Source organism: Nicotiana tabacum, chromosome 10, assembly GCF_000715075.1.
Source record: "Nicotiana tabacum cultivar K326 chromosome 10, ASM71507v2, whole genome shotgun sequence".
Lineage (NCBI taxonomy): Eukaryota > Viridiplantae > Streptophyta > Magnoliopsida > Solanales > Solanaceae > Nicotiana > Nicotiana tabacum.
In genome coordinates, this window is record NC_134089.1 from 22,351,207 (window position 1) to 22,378,266 (window position 27,060).

General features: G+C 36.3%; 2 protein-coding genes across 8 annotated transcripts; one reads left to right on the top strand and one right to left on the bottom strand.

Annotated features, from left to right (window-relative positions):
- Nucleotides 1–6,383: 6,383 nt before the first annotated feature.
- On the bottom strand, nt 6,384–17,835 carry LOC107763975 (uncharacterized). 5 transcript variants are annotated; one of them, XM_016582494.2, is made up of 12 exons: nt 17,566–17,835; nt 17,134–17,288; nt 16,748–17,018; nt 15,942–16,038; nt 15,730–15,854; nt 15,563–15,647; nt 15,338–15,473; nt 15,085–15,239; nt 14,729–15,011; nt 6,989–7,183; nt 6,858–6,908; nt 6,384–6,718 (listed from the first exon to the last, which is right to left on the bottom strand). In XM_016582494.2, the coding sequence occupies exons 2-9, from the start codon at nt 17,143–17,145 to the stop codon at nt 14,993–14,995; spliced, it is 900 nt and encodes a 299-aa protein (XP_016437980.1). In that variant the 5' UTR covers nt 17,146–17,288; nt 17,566–17,835; the 3' UTR covers nt 6,384–6,718; nt 6,858–6,908; nt 6,989–7,183; nt 14,729–14,992. The 5 variants fall into 5 exon arrangements, with proteins under 5 accessions (XP_016437980.1, XP_075078810.1, XP_075078811.1 ...); XM_075222709.1 differs by having other exon boundaries at nt 17,559–17,834; XM_075222710.1 differs by lacking the exon at nt 6,858–6,908 and having other exon boundaries at nt 7,087–7,183.
- A 2,994-nt stretch (nt 17,836–20,829) lies between these two features.
- LOC107763974 (uncharacterized) lies at nt 20,830–26,070 on the top strand. 3 transcript variants are annotated; one of them, XM_016582492.2, is made up of 6 exons: nt 20,830–20,956; nt 21,596–21,999; nt 22,515–22,605; nt 23,588–23,884; nt 25,013–25,221; nt 25,809–26,070. In XM_016582492.2, exons 2-6 carry the CDS (start codon nt 21,607–21,609, stop codon nt 25,905–25,907), a joined length of 1,089 nt encoding a protein of 362 aa, XP_016437978.1. In that variant the 5' UTR covers nt 20,830–20,956; nt 21,596–21,606; the 3' UTR covers nt 25,908–26,070. The 3 variants fall into 3 exon arrangements, with proteins under 3 accessions (XP_016437978.1, XP_016437975.1, XP_016437976.1); XM_016582489.2 differs by having other exon boundaries at nt 20,869–21,028; XM_016582490.2 differs by lacking the exon at nt 20,830–20,956 and adding an exon at nt 21,197–21,331.
- The last annotated feature ends 990 nt before the right edge of the window (nt 26,071–27,060 follow it).

The following is a 27,060-nucleotide window of genomic DNA, read 5'->3' on the forward strand; positions in this document are numbered from 1 at the left end:
CGTAAGGCATAAAGCAACTCTATATCAAAGCAGTAAAAATCTCGTAAAGTAGTAAATCAGTGAGGAAGTCAAGTGAAATCTCTTTAAATCAGGTAAAACAGGTAATTTGGCAGGTAAATAACGAGTAGAAATCTGCCCCTCGGGCACAGTATCTATCACTCAGAATAGTATCAGCTCATCGGGCTCACTCTCATCACTAGTGCTCATTCTCAGCTCTCGACCCATGTATCTCTCATAATAACAGCAATCAGAATAACCGTTGTGGCGTGCAGCCCGATCCGTACATCGCTGCGGCATACAGCCTGATCCATATAGATAGTCGACTGCGCTCACTGGGGGTGTGCAGACTCTGAAGGGGCTCCTACAGCCCAAGCACTATATTGTTCGGCGTACAGCTCGATCAATATAAGTATTGCTACGGCGTGCAGCCCGATCCATAACATATATAATATCCTCACCATTGGGTTCTCAACCCCTCTCAGTCATTAACCTTACAGCCTCTCGGGCACAATAACAAGAGATAGGGATCTCAGCCCACAAATTCCTCTCATTTAGGAATAGTATGATAAAACCAGGTCAAATCATTTAAAACAGATAGAAACATGATTAAGGATATGATTTTTAACAAGTATAGCGAGGAAAATCAGTAAGAAATCCCCGAAGGGTTCAGATAGTTGGCACAAAGCCCAAATATGGCAATCAGCCCAAATCATGATGATAACAAATAAAGTTTCAGTCAAATACACGGTAAAAATCATCAATCGGGACGGACCAAGTCACAATCCCTAGTAGTAAAAGACCCCAGGCTCATCATCCAGCGCGTGTCTCACCTCAATATAGCACTACGATGTGCAATCCGGGGTCTCAAACCCTCAGGACATCATTTGCAATCATTACTCACCTCGAACCGGCTAATTCTCTAGCTCGTGATGCCTTTGCCCCTCGAATTGGGACTCCACACACGTTAAATCTATCCAAAATCAGAATGAATACGTCACAATATGCTAAAGGAACAAAGCTCAAGCGAAAACATTCGAAAAATATCAAAAATCCCGAAATTAGCAAAACCCGAGCCCTGGTCCCACGTCTCGAAATCGGGTAAAATTTACATTTTCAGAATCCTCATACCCTCACGAGTCTAACCATACCATTTTCCCACTTTAGCTCAATTGCATTGTGAACCTTCTTTGCTCAATCGCTTTCCTTAGGCACATGTCTTCAAGTCTTGTAGAACTTGATGAAGAAAATTATCCAATTCCGATACCACTTGTTCCTTCAAATTATCATTTTATATTTTTGAAAGGTTTCACAATTTTCCTCCCAAATTCCATCCCAAATCATGAATTAAATGATGAATTCAATGATAGATTCATGTGCTCTAGCCAAATCTGAGTTAGAATCACTTACCCCGATGAATTTCTTGAAAAACCTTCGAAAAATCGCCAAAATCGGAGCTCTCTAGGTCAAAATATTAAATAAAACCCAAAACCTTGTATTTATAGAGTACCCCTCAGATTTCAGCTTCTGCGGTCCGCGCAAAAGCACCACGATCCGCACAAAACCACCGTGGCCCGCACAACACATACCGCGGCCGCACTTACTTTTGTGCGGTCCGCGCGGATGGGTTCTGAGGCCTACAACCCTTCTGGACCTGCTACAGCTATGATTTTGGCCTAAAACATCCCGGAACCTACCCGGAACTCCTGGAATTCCAAACCAATTGCGCCAACACATCCCATGAAATCGTTCAAACTTGTTCAAAACCTCGGGATGCTCACAACACCATCAACCACCAATTTAACATAGGATTCAAGCCTAAGAACTCCAAGAACTCTTAAATTATGCTTTTGATCAAAAAGTCTATCAAATCTCGTCTGAATGACCTAAAATTTTGCACACACATCTCAAATGACAGAATGAAGCTACGGTCACTCTCGGAATTCCATTCCGACCCCTATATCAAAATCTCTCCGATCAACCGGAACCGCCAAAATATCAACTTCGCCAATTTAATCCTAAATCTTCTCTACAACTCCAAAACCCATTCCGATCGCGCTCCTAAGTCACAAATCACCTCCCGAAGCTAACCGAACCATCGGAACTCACTTCTGAGCCTTCTAACACATAAGTGAACATCCGATTGACTTTTCCAACTTAAGCCTTCTTAAAAGAGACTAAATATCTCATTTCTTACCAAATCCTCTTCGAACTCAAACTAATCCACCTGATCACATAAAACACGGATAACGAAGCGTAAATAAGCTGAAATAAGGGAAAGCGGAGTGGTAACTCATGAGACGACTGGTCGGGTCGTCACAGCACCACATCTGTAGTACCATTACAATTCTTCAATCCTCGATTTATAACAAGTGGTTCGCATCGCGTAAGATTGAGTAGGAAGGAAACAAGGGCATAAGCCTCAAGGAATCAAATCGCACGATGACGAATCAAGAAGGGAAGTACTCCTAACAGCCCTGTAGCCCCCCGAGGATAAGTACAGATGTCTCTGTACTGATCCGCGAGACTCTACTAGACTTGCTCATGACTCATGAGACCTAAGGGAACCTAGTGCTCTGATACCATATTGTCACGACCCAAAATCCACTAAGGGTCGTGATGGTGTCGTACACCACTGTCAGGCAAGTCACCGCGGAAGTATTAATAAATTCTCATTTTATCTAATTATTTTGAAATAATTTCCCTTAAACAAATGAATAATAATCATAATCTCCACTGAATAAATGAGGATGTCTTTACAAAATTTAACTACTGAAATAAAATCCCATGATCATCCCAGAACCCGGTGTCACAAGTGCATGAGCAATTACTAAGGAATCGAATAAAGCACAACAACTATCCGGAATACAAATTGGACAAAAAGTAAATACAATACACTGAAAGAGACTGTACTGGCTGCGGGCCGCCTCGAGGGATACAGCTAGCCTAAGTCTCTGCATCAACCAATGCCGCTATGCCACTAAGCCACTAGCCACATATGAACTTGTGCAACAAAAATGCACAACAAGTGTAGTATGAGTACAAAAACAACGTATACACAATGAGTATCTCGTCTAATATCGAAGAAGTAGAGACGAGAGGTCGACTTCAACACTTACTAGTGGTCCAGTAATGATATATTATTAATGCGAATAATCAAGGATTTATTAAGATTGACAGTAATTTCAAGTAAGTCATGTACAAGTGACCGTTCCTTTTTATATTAAAAATCTCAAGATTTATAATCCAATAGTTTCCCATTTATTCAAGTCGGGGAGAGCAAATATCAATCCCAAATAATCTCAAGGCAAGAAATACAAGCATGCGCAAATCATGCTGAGGACGTACGGCCCGCTCCAACAGAAAGTAAACTGTGCACTGCCGAGGGTCGAATGGCGCGAACCATAGATGCATCTATTTAATCTGCCGAGGCGTTCGGCCCACTCCAAAATAAACACATACAAACTGACAACCAAGAAGTCCAAACGGAAAAAATTTCCAAAGAAAGCCAATCCTCTTTTAACCATTTAAGAAAAATGAAGTTTAATCAGTTTAGAAATTCATTTACTAATTCAATATGATTTAAGCAATTCAAGCTGTCAATAAGTTCACAAATAATCCAAGTATAACATGCTCTTAGGTCCTAAACTACCCGGACAATAGTATAATAGCAGCTACGCACGGACTCTCGTCACCTCGTGCGTACGTAGCCCCCACAAATAGGAGCACATAGCCAATTAACTCACCTATGGGGACAATTCCCTCTTACAAGGTTAGAAAGGAGACTCACCTCGCTCCGAAGATCCATAACCGACATTTCACGCTCTTCCGAAGACTCAAATGGATTCACAACGCTCCAAAACTAGTCAATAATTATATAAATCCATTAATATATGCTCAATTAATCATTACAATCCAATTTCTAACAATTCCTAGCCCCGATCGAAAAGTTGACAAAATTGCCCTCAGACCCACATGCCCGGATTCCGAAAATTTTCGAAGATTAATCTTACCCATAATTCCACGAACTCAAATATATAATTTACTCTCAATTCCATACCCAAAATCGTGGTCAAATTCCAAGAATATAAATTTCTAGGCCTTTCTACCAAAACCCCAAATTTCTACCAAAACCCCAAATTTCTACCAATTTACATGCTAAAATCCATACATAATCGATGTATTTAACTCAAGATGGATGGGATTAACTTACCTTATCGTTGATGATGAAAAATCCCACTTGAAACTCTCCCAAAAATTGCCCAAGCCAAGAAAATATGAGAGAAAATGGCCAAATCCCGATTTTTAAAACACATCTCTGCGTCCAGCTCTTTCCATACCTGCGGTCCCTCGACCGCTTTGTGGTTCCGCAGGTGCGGCCTCACTACCGCATCTGCGGCCCTTCCCAGGCTGCCCTTTCTCCGCTTCTGCGCCTTCTCCACCGCAGGTGCGGTCCCGCATCTGCGGCCAAACGACCGCATCTGCGGTCCCAGCCCTCTTCACGCCTAACTGCTTCTGCGGTTCAATTCCTCGCTTTTGCGGGGTCGCTTCTGCGGTGAACCCTCCGCAGAAGCGGTTATACCAGCAACTAGACCCCTTCAGCTATCCAAAATTCCAAATTTCGATTCGTTAACCACCCAGAATCCATCCGAGGCTCCCGGGACCCCAACCAATCATACCAACCAGTACCTAAACACATTACGGACTTGCTCGAGGCCTCAAATCACATCAAACAACGCTAAAATCACGAATCAACCTCCAATCCAAGCTTTATGAACTTTAGAATATCAAACTTCTACTTTCGATGTTGAAACCTATCAAATCACGTCTGATTGACCCCAATTTTGCACACAAGTCACATTTGACATTGCGGGACCTACTCCAACTTCTGAAATCGGATTCCGACCCCGATATCAAAAAGTCCACTTCCGGTCAAACTTCTCAAAAACCTTCAATTTTCTATCTTTAGCCAACTGACCCCAAAATGACCTATGGACCTCCGAATTCACTTCCGATCGCGCTCCCTACTCTAGAATCACCATATGGAGCTACTCCCAGGTTCGGAATCTCAAACGGGCATCGATAACACTGAAATGCACTTCAAGCCAAACTTATGAAATTTCTTCCAAAATGCTAACTTCCACATTAGGCGCCAAAACGCTCTCGGGTCATCCAAAACTCGATCCGGGCATGCCCAAGTCCGAAATCATCATACGAACCTGCTGGAACCTTCAGATCCCGATTCCAGGGTCGTTTACTCTGAAATCCAATCTTAGTTAATTCCTTCAACTTTAAGCTTCTGAAATGAGAACTCTCTTGCCAAATCAACTCTGAACTTTCCGAAATCTAATTCCGACCATGCGTACAAGTCATAATACCTGAAATGAAGCTGCTCATGGCCTCAGACTGCTGAACGGCGTGCTAGAACTCAAAACAACCGGTCAGGTCGTTACAGAACCTGCATTAGTATGCCTTTTTTTGAAAGAAACTGGAAGGAAGATGAAGTGGTTTGATGATTTTGACAGATAAAAAGTGGGAGTTGAAGAAAGATCGACTTTTATTGAGAAGAGCAAAACGATTTCTGACCAAGCAGTTTGAGTTCAGATTAACCAAAGGATAATCACGATAACTTTAATAATTAATAACTAAAGTTAAGGAAAAAAGATATTAAACACACGTAAAGTTATAGCAGGAATTATTCAAGTGGTTTTTTCTTTTCTCCTTTATTTATATTTATATATTAAAAAAAGAATTCTTAACTTAAAAGTGACCATTGGAACTTAAGGTCATTGGAGAAATTTGATGGACCATTGGAACGTGAGGCAACTCAATTTAGAATAGAACAGATATAGTAATAATTCTGTGAATCTTTTTTGTAGCTCTTATACTCATTGCTTGTATAAATTTTATTTTTTCTGTCTCCACCAGAGAATTTCTGCATGGAAATTATTTTGCAACTCGAGCGCTAACCTAATTTATGGCAGATTTGGATTTTTTAAGTATGGATACATGGAGTACTGCTAGTCACAACGTTAATATAAAAGTATACCAACTATTCATGAACATACCAGTTGGTTCAAGATCATATTTAGTACTTTAGCCCTAAACTATTTGAGGCATAAACACTTCCATATTTTGCATTACTAAGTTAATAAATACTACATAGAGTACATGGAAAATGGATTGCCACTGTAAAATGAGATGAGAATGGCAAGAAAAACCTGGAAACCAGAAAAGATGCTATGCATCCCCAATTAAAATCAATATAATAGTAAAAAGGTTATTTCAAAAAATAACCAACACTGGCAAGTAGCCAGTGTTAAGTACAAAATCAATGGAGCTTTAACAATCTATGGACTGTCTTACGTATGTAGAGAGTAAAAGTTTAACACCTGAGAACCATAAATTGATTCAAATATCTTATCCAAAACAAATGAGAATACAAAACTAACTAAACTGGAAAAGTTCAATACCAAGAAAAACATGAAATGATTCAAACATCTTGTTCATAACTAATAAAACTAATAAACTAACTAATCAGACATATTTTAGTTTCTGCAACAATTACATTTGAAAACAACTTATGTTGTCTTCTTCTTTTTTTAAATACTCTCTTGATCTTATTTCCCGATAACTGTGCATTCGAATCTTCTTCAACCACTGCTGCAATCTTGGCAGGTGTATTTGCAACATCGATCAACTCGTTATCTTCGGTATAATCCTACATATTTAAAACACATAAACTTGTGAAAATCAATAGTTAATTTGTAGTTCTTATTGCTTTATTATTGTATAACCTGCAAATCATTAAATTAAAAGAATGAATTATGTAAAATATTAATAATGAGTTGTAAAATCACCGCGATTTCATTATCTTCATGACTGAGTTCGTTATTATTGAAATCTGGATCCTATAAAAAATTGTGCATCATAAGTAAATCAATTCAATCACAAATAGGAAAGTTGAGAAAAATTAAGTATAGAAACATACTTTGAATGCCTCTTCACGTGGAGAAAGAATGTATTTTTTTATAATTTCTTCATCGTCACTAAGTGTAACAACTTTCAAGACATCATCTTGATTCTTACCGTTGGAACTCTTAACCTCCACTTTAAACATAAACTTTTTATCAACAATATCTTCTCTCTCCATTCGACATGAAGAGTCGTCTGCAGCACCATAATTCTAACAAAAAGGACATAATCACAACGGTTAACAGAAGCTACAACAACACAAGTAAAAAAGCAAATGTAATATGGTGTACACATATTTTTTGTTCCATATTAGAATGGATTTAATAGTTACAAAGATAATGCTTCAATTCTCATAGTAAGTTTATTATTGAGCATAAGCTAAATGCCAAGAACAATACACTAAATAAAGCTACTAAAATTAAAAGAGGAAAGTAGAACATCAGAAACTAAAGTGAAAGCATAAGTCTTCTGAAGTAGGATCAAAATAAAGTGAAACATCAATCAAAATTCAAACAACATTTATGCTCTTTAAAAGACACCAAACTACAACTATCTTAACTTCACCAAAACTTAGGGACAACAAAGAATAGAGAACTATTACCATCATTTCAAACTTATCAACCCTGTAAAGTAAATCTAAAAAGAGCAAATGCATACGAATTTAGCAAAATAAGCTCATTTGACTTTTAAAAAATCCAAATAGAAAAGAGCAATAAAGCATGATGTGTAAAATAAATGATTAGCAAGGGCCAGAAGCATAAAAGACACAAGAAAGCAGAAAGAAACCACGGCACATGGGAACCAAAGGAATATATATGCTAAAAAGGTAAAGCTACTTACCCTTACACAGTGATTTGCTTGTTGCTCGGTCAAACTCACTTTTTAGCTTTCATAGTTATAGAAAAATAATACTAACTGAGAATTCAAAGTAAATTAAATGGCAGAAGTAGCCATTCTGATAATGTGAAGGTCAATAGAGGAAGTTTCACAGCATTCAGTGCTGACTTTGTAACTTAAACTTGGAACTTTGAAGTTTAACAGTCCTCACATGCTTATAAACATAAATTAAACTACCCCAAAATAAGAACGAAAGGAGATGCAGGGGATTGGATCATGTACCATTTATTTCAAAGTTTTTTTTTGAACATAAAGATACTTATTTATTAAACAAAAGTAGTAAGCATTACAGGAGTAGTTTTGATTATGATGATCAAGGATAGATGGTAACCCATGCATGGCATGCAAATTACCTATAGCAGCTAGAGTTCTACAACACTTAACAGAAATTATTTTTTCACAAACTTCACCACACTTGTCTGCCAGCATCCTGGCCAAGATAAAAAGTGGTGGATACAACCAAAATGCTAATTTATTTGAGACTAAGCTCGTCATTCAATGCTTTGCCAATTTGTGAGCTACTTCATTCCCCTGCCTGAAGAAGTGATGCATTTCCACGGTGCCCATTTGTGCCAGAAGTAACATGCAACAATTTATAATAGAATCATAAGTTTTGCATCCATCACGAATAAAAGTGATTACCTGTGTAGCATCAGTCTCTATTTCCAACGGATAAAGTTTCCTGTTATTTGCAATACAAAGTCCTTCATAGAGAGCCATGAGTTCCGCTTGAACTGGATTTTTTACACTTATCTTTGAAGCAAAACCAATTAGCCAGTCCCCTTTCTCATTCCTTATGACCCCTCCAATGCCTCATATACCTTTTTCCTTATTATAGGCACCATCTATGTTTAGTTTATACCATCCCCTACAAGGTTTCGTCCAACTGATGGTGAGAATGACTTTCTTATCCCAATTAGACTCCATATTTGTAAGTAACACGTATTCTACTGATTGATCAATGATCTTACTGAGGGATGAGCGAATGGTAATATTATTAATATTGTTACTATTCCTAGTAATCCAAATATTCCAGATAATAAAGGGAAACAAGGTGTTCCAATTGATTAACTTATTGGGAATAATGGGACTTTTTAATTGGAGAGAATGAAGCCATGTTTGGCTTGAAAGATGAGAATTGGAAGTGTCAGTTCCCAGATTATCCCAAAGGGTTTTAGCATTTGGTCATACGAGAAAAATGTGCTTAAGAGATTCAGGTTCCTTACGACAAATAGTACATGTTTCATCTATGTTTATGCCAATATGGGAAAGGTATTTTCTACATGGCTATCTGTTGAGGTTGCATATCCACATAAAGTGCTTAATTTTATTAGGACAGTGCAATTCCTAGATCCAGTCACTTTTGATTTCAGGGTGAACTTTCCCTTCCAAAAGTTCGTAACAAAACTTGGTCGTAAATAGACCATTTCAGTTACTATCCCAGGATAAAGAATCAGATTTAGTGTCATTGAGGATTAAAGTTGATTGGATTTTAGATATAATTTCCTCAGGGATATCTAAGGAAATATTACCCAAATCCCAATTATTCCTAGTTCTACTATCACATACCCTAAGGGAGGATTCCTCTTTAGTTAAAGGGCCAATGACATAGTTTCTAAGGGCTTTGGAGTTGGTTATCCAATTATTATCCCATAAGTTGAGGCTTGAAGATTATGAATAGTCCAAGACAGACCTTTTTGGCATAGTTCCCATCCCCTGATCACACTTTTCCAAATGAAGGAGCCCTTATCTTTTGGCTTATGAGAGTATATTTTAAGAAGTGTTGAAGCCCAAAGATTAGTGGTATTGTTTGCTAATATTCATGCTAGACTTGCTAGTAGGGTTATATTTTTTGACCGAGCTTTCCTTAGTCCCAGCCCCTTCCTGTTTTGGTGTAGTAACAATACCCCAATTAACTAGATGTAGTTTTTTCCTATTTTCGGTTGAGCCCCAAAGGAAATTTCTTTGAATTTGGTCAATAGTCTTAAGGGTTTTGGGGGGAAGCATAGTATATTGCATGTAGTAAGCAGGTAGACTTTCTAGAGTAGATGTAATTAGAGTGCATCTACTGGCTAGGTTAAGCTTGTCACATTTCCATCCTGAGAGCTTACTCCTCATGGTATCAATGATAAATTGGTAGTCTTTGTGACTGGGGTTTTTGCTAATGATGGGAAAACCTAGATATTTCCCAAAAGAATTGCATTCCTTAATGCCAGTAGAAGGCACAAAATTGCCTAAGAGCAGATTTTATAGAAGAGGTTGTATTATTATTTGCTTTGCCTATTAGAACCAAATCATCTGCAAAAAATAAATGAGATAGTTGGGGGCAGTCTTTACTAAGGGAGATAGGGTCCCAACTTCTTATATCTACTAGGTGATTTATATAGTTTGATAACATCTCCATGCATAGACAAAGTAGAAGTGGGTGATCGAAAAAATTGTCTTAGAGAGAGAAACTCTCCCTTCTCTTTACATTCCCTACCTCCACCTCCATGGAAACTGTTCCACTATCCACTTACCCAGCCTCCCAAATCCCACCCAAACCACCTGATATACAGCATAATTGTGAAGAAATTAATCCGCATATTCTTTCTACTAGTAGGGGAAATCAAATGATTGATGCAGAGAACTCCTCCTCACCAATCATGCTAGATAAAATACCCCAACCTCAAGGTTCTTCATATAAGGAAGCTCTTCTATTGGACACTATTAGCGGCCAGATTATTCAAAACCCCATGCAACCACAAACCACCCAAGTCTTTTCCACGCAACTAGACTATAATTCCTATGGTCTGTCTAGCCATATAACCAGTCCACAAAACACCATAGAATCAAATGATAACCTACAAGTTTCCCTTTCAGTAGGTGATCTTCAAAGGATATACCAACCATAGAAATATTCTCTTATTATTAAGCTCATGGGAAAACGTATTCCCCATCAATACCTCAGAAGGAAGATATACCAACTGTGGAAACCAAATGAAAATTTCACCCTAATGGATCTAGGGGATGATTATTTCATAGTAAAATTCTCCAAAGAAGAGAATATGTCCTGAGCCCTCAATAACGGACCATGGTTTGTTAATGGTTATCACCTATCAGTACAAAAATGAGAACCTCATTTTGTAGCAAGTGAGGCAAAACAATTAAAATCAGTCGTGTGGATTCGATTACCACAACTCCCTACTGAATTTTATGACTTAACCATTCTTCAAAAAATAGGGAATACTATAGGTCGTCAATTGAGGATTGATGCCTGCACTTCCTCAACTCTAAGAGGAAGATATGCTCGACTTTGTGTTGAAGTTTCTATGGACAAACCAGTAAAGCTATTCGTCTATATTGGAAATTACAAGCAACATATATACTATGAGGGGGAAAAATTTTTATGTATTAAATATGGGAAATTAGATCATAACCAATTAAAATGTTTAGTGCTCTCACCACACCATAAAGCCAATGATATCCAAGGAGGTATAACAGGACCTCAACAACAAGACTCCTCGCGATTGGGTAACTGTCACATTCAGTAAGAAGAAGAAAGCCAATGGAGTAAATCAAGTCCGCACTGCAAAGGGTAACAGTCAAGGTACACATCTGAATCCATCTCGCACTGACACAGGTATGTCCTCTAAACCTCATAATGATCCCTACTATACCTCTAAAAATTTGAGTAAAGAACCATCCAATACTACTGGTAATATGCCAAAGAATAAACAGTACAAGGAAAAAAACAGCTTCCTCAATACTGGCAAGAATCCAAACTTTTTTGAGGCTCTGAACTCAATAGAGCACATAGGTTTGGATGATGGTTTAGATGACAATCCGTATACAATCCCTATTACCCAATGTATGCAAAGTAGAAAAGACAAAATTAAACATGTGTCAAGTAATACTCTCACATTGGAACCCTTATCCCAATCATTACAAGAATTTTCCACTAAAGACAAACTTAGGAATGACTCGGTTGTCCCTAATCTAATGTGCAATACTAGTACTAATCACACTACTACCCCTATCCAATCTACATTACACATGGCCATGCATGCAAAGGGGGACGTACAAATGGCAGAAAATTCAGAGTTCTTGGCAAACTCAATATCCTCCAAAGATATTATATACCAACACACGCTAAACCAATTATCGGACATGCATCAAAAGACCACTATTGAAATCAATAATCCTACAAAAGCTAAATCTCCTACTACCAATATAAACATTATAAATATCATCCAAGACAACAATGCCAAGACTCCCACTATCAGCAAGAAGAAGGTTTTGATTGATTCACCTAACAAACCAACTCAGACCTTCTCAAATGTCCAACCCTCCACAACTCCCTCCACATCTACAGAACCATCCCCTCTTCTTCACATCACCCCCTCAATCCCAGAACTACCAACCGGCCTCTTGGCTAGAAGCAGGTCTCCTAGGACATGCAATAACCTTCAATATTCAGATCAATGGTCAGGAAATGGTAATAATAATACAGAATACTCGTTACCTAGCCAACTAATAGTGGAGGGGATGCACTTGGCTATGAACAACTACACAAACCAAGCTTGGATCAACAACATTCTCCACCCCTTAGCCCTACATATGAACCACACTTTGATCCAGGAAATGCAGAGTCAATAGAACCTCCCTCAAACTCCCAACCAATATATCAATCTCCCAATGACTCTCCCCTTCTTCCCAGCAGAGGAGAGCATGATGATCAACCCAATCTTCATGCCATGGGGTCACCATGCAGCCCAGGGAAACAACAATCCTCCAAACATGGCCCCAGTCAACCTAGATCTAATTATTCAAGCCAATGCTCCAGAACAAGGCCCTCCACAACCTCCAGTAGAGGAAGAAGAAGAACACCATCCATAAGATATTCAACCGAGTGTAGAATTCTCAAGCCTAAACGAAGTAAAAATACTTCTCTTCCAGGAACTATGGCGCAAGAAATACATCTTCAATTGCCTGAGCACCATGTACAAATGCGCAATGAATGTTCGTCCACCACAAGATCCCACCGTAGGAAAGCAAGCTATCATTCTAGTTCCATCAAGAAGGAGGAGTCACAACTCAGTGGAAAGGGAATCCACTGTGATCCAACCTCAATCCCCTCTAATGAATAGAGCAACCACTATTATATTCTGGAACATCCGAGGTGCTAATAATGATGATTTCCGTCGTAACTTTAGGGATTTAATCGATACCCACAAACCTTGCTTGGTGGCTCTCTTGGAAACTAGGATGCATGTGCATGCACCCCTCCTCCATGAATTTAATTTTTCTGAACTCATAGAGGTACTCGCTGAAGGCCAGTCAGGAGGAATGGTTGTCCTCTACAACCATGACACAGTTACGGTTGAGCACTTTACCAGAAATGGTCAGGAGATCCATACACTCCTTCAGGTTCATCCTTTTAATTTTAGTTGGCTTTTTACGGCTATTTACGCTAGTACTCAAGTTCAACCTAGAGATATTATGTGGAAAAATATAAAAGCTATCTTACAAAATTATAAAGGTCCGTGGATGCTAGGGGTGATTTAAATGATATTATTAGCACAAATGAAAAAATAGGAGGAAGACCTCTAAAGAAATATAGGGCAGCTAAAATATGGGACCATATCGACTCATGCAAGTTAATAGACCTTGGCTTCAAAGGAAGTAAGTTTACTTGGTCCAATCATAGGAAGAAAAAAGGTTTAATTATGGAAAGGTTAGACCGAGTCCTAGCTAATGATGACTGGGTAAAAAAATTCCCTAATGTTACCATTACTCACCTTCCTAAGACACACTCGGATCATAAGCCTATCCTTGTTAAGCTCAATAATATTACTCACCACTGTGAAACAATTTTTAGACTTGAAAATATTTGGTGTACTCATCCTAATTTTGGTAATATAGTTGCAAACCAATGGAAGAATAAAGATCTAATGGGGGCAACCAATTCCTTCACTGCCTTTATTAAGAAATGGGGAAATGACCACTTTGGAAACATATTTAGGGAAAAGAAATTGCTTCTAGCCAGAATAAATGGCATACAAAAATCCCCTTATCTTTCCTCTAGTTCGTTCCTTCAAAGTTTAGAAAAAAATCTAAATACAAATTATAATAACATTCTCAAATTAGAGGAAGACTATTGGAAGCTTAGATCTAGAATCACCTGGCTAAACGAAGGGGATGCGAATACTAGATTTTTTCAAATAAGTGCATCTAACCGGAGAAGAAAAGATCATATTAGCTTTTTTAAGAATAGTGAAGGAGTATGGATTGACAATCACCTTGACATTATTAACAATACACTTGATCACTTCTCTAAGTTATTTTGCACTAGTCACACCCTTACAGATATGACTCACTTACTTCATAGCACAACTAATTTCCATACAATAGATCTATCTGCTCTGGACAGACCCTTGATAGATGAAGAAATTTATAGTGCTATATTCTCCTTCAAACCTTTTAAATCTCCCGGACCGGATGGTTTACATCCTTTTTTTACCAAAAATACTGGAAGATAATAAGAGATTCAGTGAAGGTTTTTTGTCACAAAGTTTTTAAGGATAATGCAATTCCTCCAGAAATAAACTCTACTTACATTTGCCTTATCCCCAAATTTCCTAATGCTAACAACCTCAATAATTTTCATCCTATAAGCCTATGTAATACTATTTACAAGATAATCACCAAAATTATTGCAAATAGGCTAAAACCTTTTCTAAACAATCTCATCAGTCCTATTCAATCTAGCTTCATAAAACATAGGAGAGCTAGTGACAATGCTATAATCATCCAAGAGCTCATTCACTCTTTCAGAAAAGAAAAAGGTAACAATGGGAGAATGTTAATAAAAATTTACCTTGAGAAGGCATTTGATAAACTTGAATGGTCCTTCATATACACGACTCTTCTTTTCTTCAAGTTTCCTCCAAATATTTCTAAACTTATTATATCATGTGTAGTGCTTCATCCACTTATTTCAAAGTTGATGGTCTTATTTTTCTAAACAATTGTATTATACCTCCAATACATCATCCTTTAAATTATTTGCCGATTTTTCGATAATCTTAGCTGCATCCTTATCCCACAACAACAAAGAAATTGTATCGGTGCAATCCATCACCTAAACTTGTAGCATGTACCTGGAAAGAGTTTGTGCTTTTAATTTTTTAATCTTTAATAATAGTAAAATAAAACTATAAATTATGGTCATACCTATGAGTGAGAGGTTGAAGTTGCTCGCATTTTTTACAATAGAAATTTTCCCCCTCTTTGTCTTGTTTCTTTGCGCAATTTTTGCATGCTAAATAACACCATCCACGGTCTAATTCTATGTGTACAATAATTTCTACAACCCAGAAATATCCTGGCTGCACATAAAAAATTTATATACAAATGTTATGGAGAGAAAGAGAGGATAAAAGTTGTGATAATTAAAAATTAACAAAACTAAAAAGTAGGTACTCACATGCTTACAGTCACTCAGATCCTCAATAGTTTTAACTTCAACGCTTCCAGATGCTAGCTCATCAACAACAGAATGAGTTTTGTGAGATGAAATTTGAGTAATTCTTTGTGAGCTTTCTCCACGCACAGAAACCATTCTATTTCATTTTTAAGTTGATATATGTTAATAAATATTAAGACTAAAATTTGATTTGAAATATCCTTTAATTAAGTATAACTTATAGACCTGGAGCAAAAGTCAACAACTTGAGGAAGATTTGAATTGATCCAAAGCTTCGACGCGTGCCAAGTGTTCCTCACCGAATATTGTTCTATACACATAAAAGTAATTTTTAAGAGTTTATTAATTGTATAAAGACATTGTATAGTAAAGTAAGTAGAAAATTTAATAACCTCGATATCGATGTGCTCTAATCAATTGCATGAAGATGACAATAGGCTTATCATTGGATCCATTCAAATGCAGCTTGATCTGTTCGACAAAGTCTCCCCAAAGAGTTGCAGAAATATTATTGCTCCTACAATTATTATAAGGTTAAGCATAGGAATCAAATTAAAGAATTGTTGAAATATTTAGTTAGTATATTAAATTGTGGCGAGCTTACTCATAATCTTGTATCTCAATGTTCATGAACATACGGATGCTATCATCTTGTTTGATAGATTGTAAGTCTTCATAGCTCACAATTTCGCCAATAACATCTACAATAACATTGAAATTTGTTCAAAATTAGTAATCATTATGGACAATATAAATGAAAATTGTTAAAGAAATTATTTAATTCCATGATCTACTTAAGATATAGCAATGTGTAAAACAAACATATAAGACAGAAAAGAGATTATAGAATATTAACTAAAACCGAAAAATCGTATCCACGATTGACGGAAATCAGATTGTCATTTTCGAAAAAGGACACCTCAATTTTACAATTACTTTTATTAGTTACACAAAAGTAAGTAGTTAGCTTTCAGGTATGCATAACCACTTAAGTAAAAGTTAGGTTTACCTTTCTATTTAATGTGTTTATTAATTAATATTTCTCTTACTAATTATAGTTGTTGTTCATTTACGACTGAGTCTATTTGAAAAGCAATAGGACAACCATTTTATTTCTACTAAGTCTATACAAAATAGAACGATTAACTCATGCACATGTTACAGTAAGACATAGTTGGCAAACTTCTCTCTGTGAACTCTCTCTCCACAACATCAGCCTACTTTGAAAAGTGGAAATTTGGCTGATTTATCAAGTAGTCCTATTTATAGACTGTAGCAATAGGGAAATTATTTTTTAGCTACTACTTCACTGCCATGTTTAGTTATATTGAATTACTTCTCACTTAGCATTCATATAAAAAATAATTAAAAGTAAAGTGAAACTGGAAAAAATGAGAGAAATTTAATTACCGAATAGCTCAGTATTGTCAAATTCCTGAGGATTTGACAGCTGCTCATAGGTTTTAAATTTGAAGATGCACATGTTGAAATGTGGATCATGTATTTCCTCAACAGTGGTCTTATGCGTGAACATTAACTTAAACTTGTGATCTTTGGTCTTCAGTTTCATATTATTTGGACAAACTACGAAATTCTTCATGATGTACAAACCCATTTCCTTAATTTGTTGATTGAACCTTTGGATAAAAGGCATGCCAATACTTGCGTGAATGCGGTCGCCCTAAAAAAATAGTCAATTAGTTAAAATGACTAAGTTATTTTCTATATGGCTGTAATATATTTATTCATATGTAAACAATGCAAATAGAAAGTAATCGTTCAGTTTAAATCAATACCTTTTCATCCATCACAATAATCTCAATAGAAAAGGCGTATCAGGTCTGTCGCGATCCGAATTTTCCCAAAGCCTGACAACACGAACCTTTAATTTCCAATTCATTGACTTGCTGTTAATTTCGCTAACGAAATTTACTTGAGCCGCCATTAAGTCCTGAAAATAGACAGAGGTATTCATAAATATTAGTACAAAGTGCAACAAAATACTTATAGAAACACATATGAAGCAACAAATCATGTGAAATAATTGACTTTTTGCTGACGATTCTCCAAAAAATCATCAGCAAGAATCTATGGTATAATCCTAAGATTGGTAAACAACAGTTGCCATAGGAGTTATACCGTCAACAAACTTCACAGAAAAATCTATCAAGAAATACAATCTCAACTATAATAAAGATTGTTTATGAAATACAAATCATACTTATCACCTCTTGTAGTCGACAATTGCTGTTTGATATGCAGAAGAGGGAGAAAGAATAGAAGTATATATATTGTAAAAGTAGAAAACTGAATTGAGAAAACTATGAAATCATGTTACTGAGAATGTAGGAAAGAGGAATGCGCGGGTGAGGAGTTGAAATCATGGTGAGAGATCGTGGGATAGAAGCCGAATTTGTAGGATTACGATTTCTAGGGTAAATAGGCGAAGGAAGGGCGTGGGTCTGAAGCGCCGAATTCCAATTCCTCTTTCTAGGGCAAATAGCGTAGAAACTACTGGTTTTTTTAATTTAATAATATACCTATTAATTGTTTTTAAATTCAAATTTTTTTTTAAAAAAGTAAGTTCACCTAATATTAATATTTAGAGTGAGTAAATGTCACAATTCAATTTACTTAAGTTGTGTTGACACCTAATTTGAAATGCTAACCAAACAAACCTATAATAACCACAATTAAAGTAACATAAATGACAAAATCTAACAGTCATATCATAGGTAAGATAATAATAACCACTTGTTGAATCGAACTTAAGAATAGTTTTGATTGGCTGAGTGTTGGATCGTATAAACACTCAACTGCATTAAAAGGTTCATTTAAATACAATAATAACGGGTAAATACTTATAGCAATCATAATATTGAAAAATAAAATAGGTAACATATTATACCGCACTTGTTAAAAACAAGGGATTCGAAACAAAAATAGCTAGTTGGTATATACTTATTTTAAAGTGGAGAATAGATTGATGTAAAACTGGAAAGCACATGAAGAATTATTCAATTATATATAGAATAATGTCATCCTCAATAAAAATTTAGCAACCCCAACTCTTGTTGTGAAATTGACTCGAAATGATAAAGATTAGACAAACATTGGAGGCAAGAGATGTCTATTCGCCTGTATTAGTGAACGTTTCACTCTCAAGCTAGGATTTTCTCGGTTAAATCTGAATTAGTTGAGCTCGAATACGAATATCGAACAGCAAGTGAGAACCAAAAAAAGAAATTTATTAGTGAGGATAATTGTCATACGCCTGTTGCTTCAGAGTAACAAGTAACAAAATATAAATTAGTATTACCCTCATTTCTGATAAGTGATCATGCCTATTTATTTGTGATAGGATCCCAAATGTACAGTAAAATCTTTATCTATCATTTGTTCGTTTTTATCAAGTCAAGTATTTGGTTAAACTGATCTTATTATGTTTCAACGTGTCCTAAAGCAACAATGAATTTAGGTGATTTTTATGTCCAACGTCATAATTTTATCGAGGTATACCTCTTACCTCAATCATGTATTATGTTACGCAGCGCCTTCTTGAGATTCCTGGAAAGGACGACGTAAGGGAAATCAATTGATGTCAGTGCAGTTACTATCTGCCAATTGAGGTCCCCTCCGTACGCTAGACGAGAATGTCAGTGCCGTATAAGAAAATCAATGTCAAGAGCAATTGAGAGAATAGAAATGAGAATGAAAGAAAGCTTGATTGCATTAATGAAAGCTATTACAGAAAAGCAACACGGTGTCGAGGGTGAGAGACACCAATATAGAGAATAGTTTGTTTGCTAGAAAGTTTGATTGCTTGATCCCCCTAATAATGCTTAAAAAAAATAAACCAAAGTTACAAGACTTGACCTAACTAAGCTAGAGGAACATAATGGAAGTACATGAAATAAAACTACTCTATATTTACAATGAAAATGACTTAGATTTCTACAAGGTAGAAACAGGTCCATTGTCAGCAACCTTGTCTTGGGCATCACGGTATGCGCGTGCGGCACTGTTGGCATTTGCCTGTGGCTGGGCGCTGGCGAGTGCTATTGATGGGGCGACGGAGGCACATGCGCGCTTGTCATTTGGCGCAGCCAAGACCATGGGGCCATCCATGGCGCTAGGCGTTGGGAGGCTTGCTAGGACGTCATGGTGCGCGTCCAAGGGGCCATGAGGCATGGCTGGAAAGCCGCCCATGACATTCTCCCCCACCTGAGTTGGCGATACTCGGCACCTTACTTGCAAGATAGTCATCAATAAGGCTCTTGTAGGCTTTGAGGTTTGTTCCCCTCTCCCAAGTATTCTCCTCTGTATCACAACCCTGCCATTTCACCAAGAACTCTTGGTGATCTTTCCTTGAGGTGTGAATCACTCGATCATCGAGAATAACTTCAACACGCCTTTTCCCGGTTGAATTGGGGCGTCGAACACTAGGTATTGTGAGTTGGTTCTGTGAAGGATCGTCTGTGTCTTCTCGAAAAGGTTTCAAAAGACTGACATGGAAGACAGGATGAATTTTCCACCAAGTTGGGGTATCCACCCGATATATAACTTTCCCAATGCGTCTTTCAATAGACAAGGGTCCAACAAACTTCACAGAAAAATCTATCAAGAAATACAATCTCAACTGTAATAAAGATTGTTTATGAAATACAAATCATACCGATCACCTCTTGTAGTCGACAATTGCTGTTTGATATGCAGAAGAGGGAGAAAGAATAGAAGTATATATATTGTAAAAGTAGAAAACTGAATTGAGAAAACTATGAAATCATGTTACTGAGAATGTAGGAAAGAGGAATGCGCGGGTGAGGAGTTGAAATCATGGTGAGAGATCGTGGGATAGAAGCCGAATTTGTAGGATTACGATTTCTAGGGTAAATAGACGAAGGAAGGGCGTAGGTCTGAAGCGCCGAATTCCAATTCCTCTTTCTAGGGCAAATAGCGTAGAAACTACTGGTTTTTTTAATTTAATAATATACCTATTAATTGTTTTTAAATTCAAATTTTTTTAAAAAAAAGTAATTTCACCTAAACTAACTAATGGCGTGGGATTGAAGCGCTACGTTTTTCCAATAAAACAGTAAAAACTACTTTTTATTTAAAATATTAAATAGCTAATTAAATATTTTCAAGTTCAAGATTTAAAAAGAGAAACTACTTTCACCTAAATTAACTAATTTGTCCTAAAAATGCAACATGATATTTTATGCACGTGACACATGGCAAAATCTCATGTCTGACTTCTTTCCTTTTAAGTAAATATATATATATGTGTGTCATCTTTCAAAGTTTAAACTTAACGGACATAACACGTGTTTTTTTGCGAGTAAAAGAACCAATCCTACAACAACAAAAAAAAAAAAAAAAAGGAAAAAAAAGACCACCCATAACCCGTCGGACACCCCTCCTCCCAATTTTCTGAACGCTTCTTACAGTTCTCTCTCTACAATTTTAACCATTTGCTTGCTTAGTTTTTGCTGCCTAGAATAATAATAATGGGTGTTCAGGAAACGGACCTTCTTTCACAACTAAGTTTGCCACCCGGGTTTCAGTTTTACCCGACTGATGATGAGCTTTTAGTTCAATCCTTATGCGGCAAAGTTGGTAATAATGATTTCTCTTCACAAATCATTGCAAATATTGATTTGTACTAATTCAATCCTTGAGTTCTCCCAAGTAAGTTTCTTGCTGTAAAACTTTTCTAATTTAATTTTAGTTTTCCTTAACTTGTTTAACTAATAATTTTATTTTTGAATTTGTAAACGCAAGACCAATCCCTAATAATTAAGTACAGACCTTTCAATTGCTCACATAGGAAAGACCAAAGGTTGCATTTCCCTAATAATTAAGTACAGACCTTTTAGTTGCTCTTCATTAAGAACCATATGAATTTCCCCATCAGAATTTCTGAGTACAAATCGCTGCAGTCTCGCTTCTACTCTCTGTTATTTTCTTCTTCTTTCCACAGTTGCATACTAGGTATTTGATTGACTTCTTGTGCTTAGTATTCAACATTGGTACAGGGAACATATTTTCACAATTTATATTTCTGGTGATAATTGATCAACTTACTTTAACATGAAAACTATTTTTTCTTTGCGTAGATTATTCTAAGGCCTTCTTGTTTATTGTAAAAAACCATATATAATAACCTCTTCTTGCTTATTCTTTGATCGATGATGTATCTGATCAATTAGTACATTCTTGGAAGTGGACTGATGAATATTCTTGTTTTGTCATTAGGTTGTTAATATATGGGGAAAGTCATGGAAAAGGGAAACATTTGCTTGAAGCTGTTGGTTGATAGCAAAGCTCATAGAGTTCTGTTTGCTGAAACTGGAAAAGACTTCGTTGATTTCTTATTTAACCTACTCAAATTACCAATTGGATGTTTTGTTGGGCAGCCTAGTATTAAATCCGTGTGTGGTTCTCTTGGCAACATAATCCCGATTATGAAAAACTCGGGTTCTAATTACATGCAGCTTAATGAGCTTGGTAATGTCCAGGATATTATGACATGGATGATCACAGATAATCTCTTTGTTACACCATCTTCTGCAGCCTTTGCAATCCCCGTGTTAAAAGCATTAAAGCCCCAAATTGATGCAGTAGAAGAAAGGATAATTGATTTTCAGATCAGTGATTTGGTAGGGCACCATTTGCTTCTGTTGTCTTATTGCCTTATTGTTGATTTTGTCTGTTTATTGCTTCATTTTCACTGTTCTTGAGCCGAAAGTCTATCCGAAACAACATCTCTATCTCATAAGGTAGGTGTAAGGTTTGCGTACACATTACCTTTCCTAGACCCCACTTGTTAGATTTCACTGGGTTTGTTGTTGTGATTTGGTAGGGCGATCTTTGTGTCTTTGAATATCACTTGCCTTCATTTTATTTAAAATGACAAAACAACTAATTAGCACAGACATTAAGAAAATCATTTACTAGCTAGCATATATCGTAAAAGAATATGACTAGATTATCCTTATTTCTCGCTTAAATGAATATTTAATACTCCTTTTTGTAGTAAGGGTGGAATTGAAAAAAAAAAACTTTCAAATACTTTTGACGAAATTATTTTTGTATAATTCCCTCTCTTTCTGTATTGTTTGATTTGTAGGACATGATTAATGTTTTATCTTTTTGTTTCTTCAACCAAATCTAGGAGCACGAGTTCTTGCTGGTTTCTTTGAAGTCAGAAACAGTTCTAACTGACATTTTTCTTCGGCAGACTGGTTGGAGAAAATCCAAAGATGGTTAGTGATTCTTGTCATTTGGTTGCAAATTGGTGTTCGTAATAGTATTATAGGTTTGACATTATTTGCGTAATTAGCTAGAGTTATCCATAAAGTTAATGTGCATGCATGGTATGTTTGTCACCAAATTGAATGGGAAAAAATTCATTTAAGGAAACCAGTACTTATACTAATTGTCAATTAACCATTAGAGATTCATAATTTATATTTGATGAGTGCATTTTTTTAGCATAGGGTAATGTGTATGCAGACCCTCGATAGAAAGGTGTGTAGGTCGAGAATTAGGGTTAAAAGTTGATGAGTAATCGTGAGTTTCCCCTTGGCTTACCAAGTAGTATTAGTTCTATTCTTATTATTTTCTTATTCTTGGTTCTTTATTACTACATGTTGTGTCATTCGCTTCTGTTACTGTATTATCTTGTTGTTGTTATTATTTGTTGTTTTATTTTCATTGTTCCTTGAGCTGAGGGCTATCGAAAATAGTCTCTCTATCTTCATAAGGTAAGATTAAGGTATGCGTACACATTACCCTCCCCAAAGCTCACTTGTAGGACTACATTGGGTATGTTGTTATTGTTGTTGAGTTCATTTTTTAGCGTGGAATGCATTGTACATAGGTGTCTGTTTCATGTCGAAAATATTGGATTTGATTGACCAATATTCAAAAGTTCCATCCTAGTTGCCCGCGCTTAAAATCACTACCAACATTCAACCATCTCCTTCTTTTATCCCCATGCAGGATTTAAATTCTATGGGTTCAACTTTTAAAGGTTTTAGTATTGAACCTATTATATTTTAAAGTTATGGGTTCATATCTTCTATTTTTGCAATTTTAATGATATGGGTTCAATTGAACCTGTTGGTAACACATGGCAACACACTACATCCGCCCATGCATGCAGTAGAACCTTTTTCTAATTTAAAAGTAGTACTAATTCAGAATTTGAATCAGTAGACACCTTATTTGTTAAGTTTTTGGCAGGAGAAAATTGCAGTGTGAAGCTTATAGTTGACAATAAAGCTAAAAGAGTCCTCTTTGTTGAAGCTGGAAAGGACTTCTTTTGTTTCCTGATCAGCTTACTTCAACTTCCAACTGGAACTATTATCAACCGAACTACTACTGATAGAAGTATAAGAACTATGGTTGGCTGTATTGGAAATATATACAGAAGTGTTAAAAATTTAAATGAAGCTTACATGCACTCAAATCAAACAAAGGATGAACTCCTCTTGGCAAGTGGATCAAAATCTTGGTCTGAAGCCTTGCAGTTATTGCACGGTAATTTATTTTTTTGTCTATGCATCTGGTGTCTGAAGTAAACTGTTTTGGTTAATAGGTTTTTGTCAGAGTAGTAGTACTCTCCTCGTTTCAATTTATATGAATCTCTTTGACTGGGCACGGAATTTAAGAAAATAAAATGAGGACTTTTAAAACTTGTGACACTAGAGTCATAATATTTCTGTGGCTATTATTCTTTTGAAACTTGTGGTATTAAATATGTCTATTTGTGTAACTATAAAAACTTCTCATTAAGGGTAGAATAATAAGTTTAAGTTAGATTGTTTCCAACTTTGAAAACTGAGGCGGATTTACATGGAGGGGTGCGGGTTCACGTGAACCCATGCTCCCATCCCTAGAGTGTGTATAAATTCTTGTGGTATAGTACTTAATCAGATGTGGGTGAACCCATGCGCAAGATGCCACTTTGGTCCATTGGTGGCTGTGTGCCCCTCTGATGGCCCAGGTTAAGGGTTCAAATCCTCTGTCTTCTGTTTTCCTTTATATATTTTGTCTTTTCTTTTTTTGTCTTCCTTTTCGTTCTTTTCTTTTTAGGTTCCATTTTGTGGTTTTTTTTTTGTTTATTGATTTATCTTTTCTTTCTTTTATGTTTATTCTTTTCTCCTTTTTTCCAGTTTCTTTTTTGGTTCATTCTTGAAAATTCCTATAAAAAAAAAAAATCTTAATTCACATCTCCTCCTTATCCCTCTTTCTATCTCAACATTTTTACGAACAATAATCGCCCTCTAACCGATTTCTTTATCATTTCTCTACTTTATATTTTCCTTCTAATTTTTCTTTGATTTGTGAAGTGAGTTTTCCTCAAATAACGATGCTATTATTAATCACTTTTAAGGTATGAAAATTTGTTAAGAACTTATTGTCATTGCAAAATTTTGATGGAGTCAAACCAAACGGTAGTATAGTACACCCATACTCTTAAAATCCGAGATACGCCGCTGTTTGAAAGGGTTCGGTTGTTTTGAACGGGCCAAAAAAGAAAGAGGTCACATAAATTGGAAAGGAGAGGACTACTTTCTCAGTTTTTTTTTTTTTTTTTCTTCTTCTTATCACTATCACAAATACTTTATCTGCTTGTCCTTATTGTGATTATTTATATTATGACAGAGCTTACAAGCATGTCTGAAGCTATTCCAAACAAGCTTTTGGATAGTGATGAGGGTTATGTTAAAGGACTAATCACTTATATGGTAACTGATAATTTGTTCGTAAGGCCTTTATCTTTAATATCTGGCTTGTCGAAGCTCAATATGGTCAATAATCCTGTATCAACTTCTAAGCTTGAAGTAAGGACTGTGGAGTTTGGTGTTAATGAGGTAAAGAAGTGAATCTCTGCTTTCTATGTATTTTAACTGTTTAGGGGGTCATTTACTTTTAGTATATTTTGTTTAAGCAAATTAGACTAGTTATAAGAGTAACAAGTTGTTGCAGGTCTAGGGATGGCAATTGGGTAAGGCAGGGCAAGCTGTGCCTACTAAGCTTTTGACCTGCCTGGCCCGGCCTTGTCTAGTATTTTTCTAGTTTTTGCCCTGCCCCGTCCCGCCCTATTAAGCCCTGCCCTGCCTTGTTTAGACTTTTCTTCATTTTTTTAAACTTTATTTTCCATTTTACAAGATTCTATTCAATTTTTTATAACTTTTGACCTTTTTATAACTCCTTGCCCATCTCCACCCTACCCCATTCTAAAAAATGTATTTTGACTTGCCTTGCCCTGTCTAAGTATTGCTTGCCCTGACCCATTAAGGCCCTGCCTTGTCCGTTAAGGTCCTGCCCCATTGTCATCCCTAGTAGGTCATTGTAGTCTTATAGTGTAAAAAGGTTTTACAATGTCAGTGTATAGAAGTTGAGCTCTTTCAATAATGGCATTGCCTTTTTATGACGATTGCTTATAATTGATTGGCAGGCTCTAAAGTTTGTAGAAGTCTCCTTGCGATCAGAGACAGTCCTAAGTGATGTATTTCTTGGAAGGAATGAGCTTGCCGTTGTTGCTGCGGCTAACTGACTTGAGTGATTGGAAGTTCTTGGTTTCTGGATGGATTCTTGATTCTGTTGTTGGGCATTGATTTGTTAGAAAAACTATCTTTGTTATTAAGTAAATGCTCCAAATTTATGTTTCTGTTTGGTTGAACAAATATCAGTATCTTATTTAGCTTAAAAACTTATGCTTATAACAAGCATCTTGCAAGAGGCATGTGGCGCCATTTTACTTCCCTTCGTAAACTAGGAAGCCTTGCCATTTTGAAAACCTCTAATTTTTGTTTTGGTTCGTATGAAGCTGCTGTGCCTTTTAGTTATTCGGAGTACTCTCTGGGAATGCCCTAGAGCAATGTTAAAATTGTCTTCGTGTGACCTATAAGTCACTGGTTCGAGCCGTAGAAGTAGCCACTAACTCTTATGTTAGGGTAGATTGTTTATATCATGTCCTTTGAAGTGCGTCCCTTGCTCGAACCGTATGTGAATGCTGAATGCTTTGTTCACCGAGTTGTTCTCTCTAGAAATTCCTTGTTATATAATCAACAAAAAGAGCTTCTACGTGATTTACTGTTTTTTTAAAAGCCCGGATTAGTATGTAGCTTGGAAATGTTACATTTAATCTTAAAATTAGCCTGAAAGGACAAACTTGCCTCTATAGGGAATATGAGGTTTTTCATTTATCCAAATTTCTGGTGCAGAAAATAGCATTACCATGTATATATGCGGGATATTATCACTTTTAGCCTACGCCAGAAACTAATTATATCTGGTAGTCGAAAAAGTGTATAAAAATTGTTTAATTTTTGTACATAATATACAGAATGTGCGTACATATATATATATACCTTTTATACATTTTTTCGGCTATTATTTTTACAGCGGCTATACAATGTCATTTTTTCTATATTTACGCATTACCAACTAAGGCGAGAGCGATACTCTTTCAATTTTGAGAAAGCTTGAAACCCAAGCAATAAACAGAATATACAATATTAGAGAATTCTAAATTTATCTTAAATGATAAATTATTAAGTATTGAAATAAACTAAACTCAAATAAAAATAATATAGAGACTATTCATATAGTTGACTTTGACTAATTTTTACTGAAGTGTTTCTCTTGTTGTTTTTCTCTAGCTAGTTTCTTTAAAGCAATACAGAAAAAATTAGAAAGAGTTCGAA

Excerpts from the sequence above, each read along its gene's own strand:
- LOC107763974 (XM_016582492.2), top strand. The coding sequence starts at position 21,607 with ATGGGGAAAGTCATGGAAAAGGGAAACATTTGCTTGAAGCTGTTGGTT. Across the intron at positions 22,606-23,587 it reads TTGGAGAAAATCCAAAGATG|GAGAAAATTGCAGTGTGAAG; the intron begins GTTAGTGATTCT and ends AGTTTTTGGCAG. Across the intron at positions 23,885-25,012 it reads AGCCTTGCAGTTATTGCACG|AGCTTACAAGCATGTCTGAA; the intron begins GTAATTTATTTT and ends ATATTATGACAG.
- LOC107763975 (XM_075222710.1), bottom strand. Across the intron at positions 15,855-15,941 it reads ATTGAGATACAAGATTATGA|GAGCAATAATATTTCTGCAA; the intron begins GTAAGCTCGCCA and ends TAATAATTGTAG. Across the intron at positions 15,474-15,562 it reads GTTGTTGACTTTTGCTCCAG|AATGGTTTCTGTGCGTGGAG; the intron begins GTCTATAAGTTA and ends AAAATGAAATAG.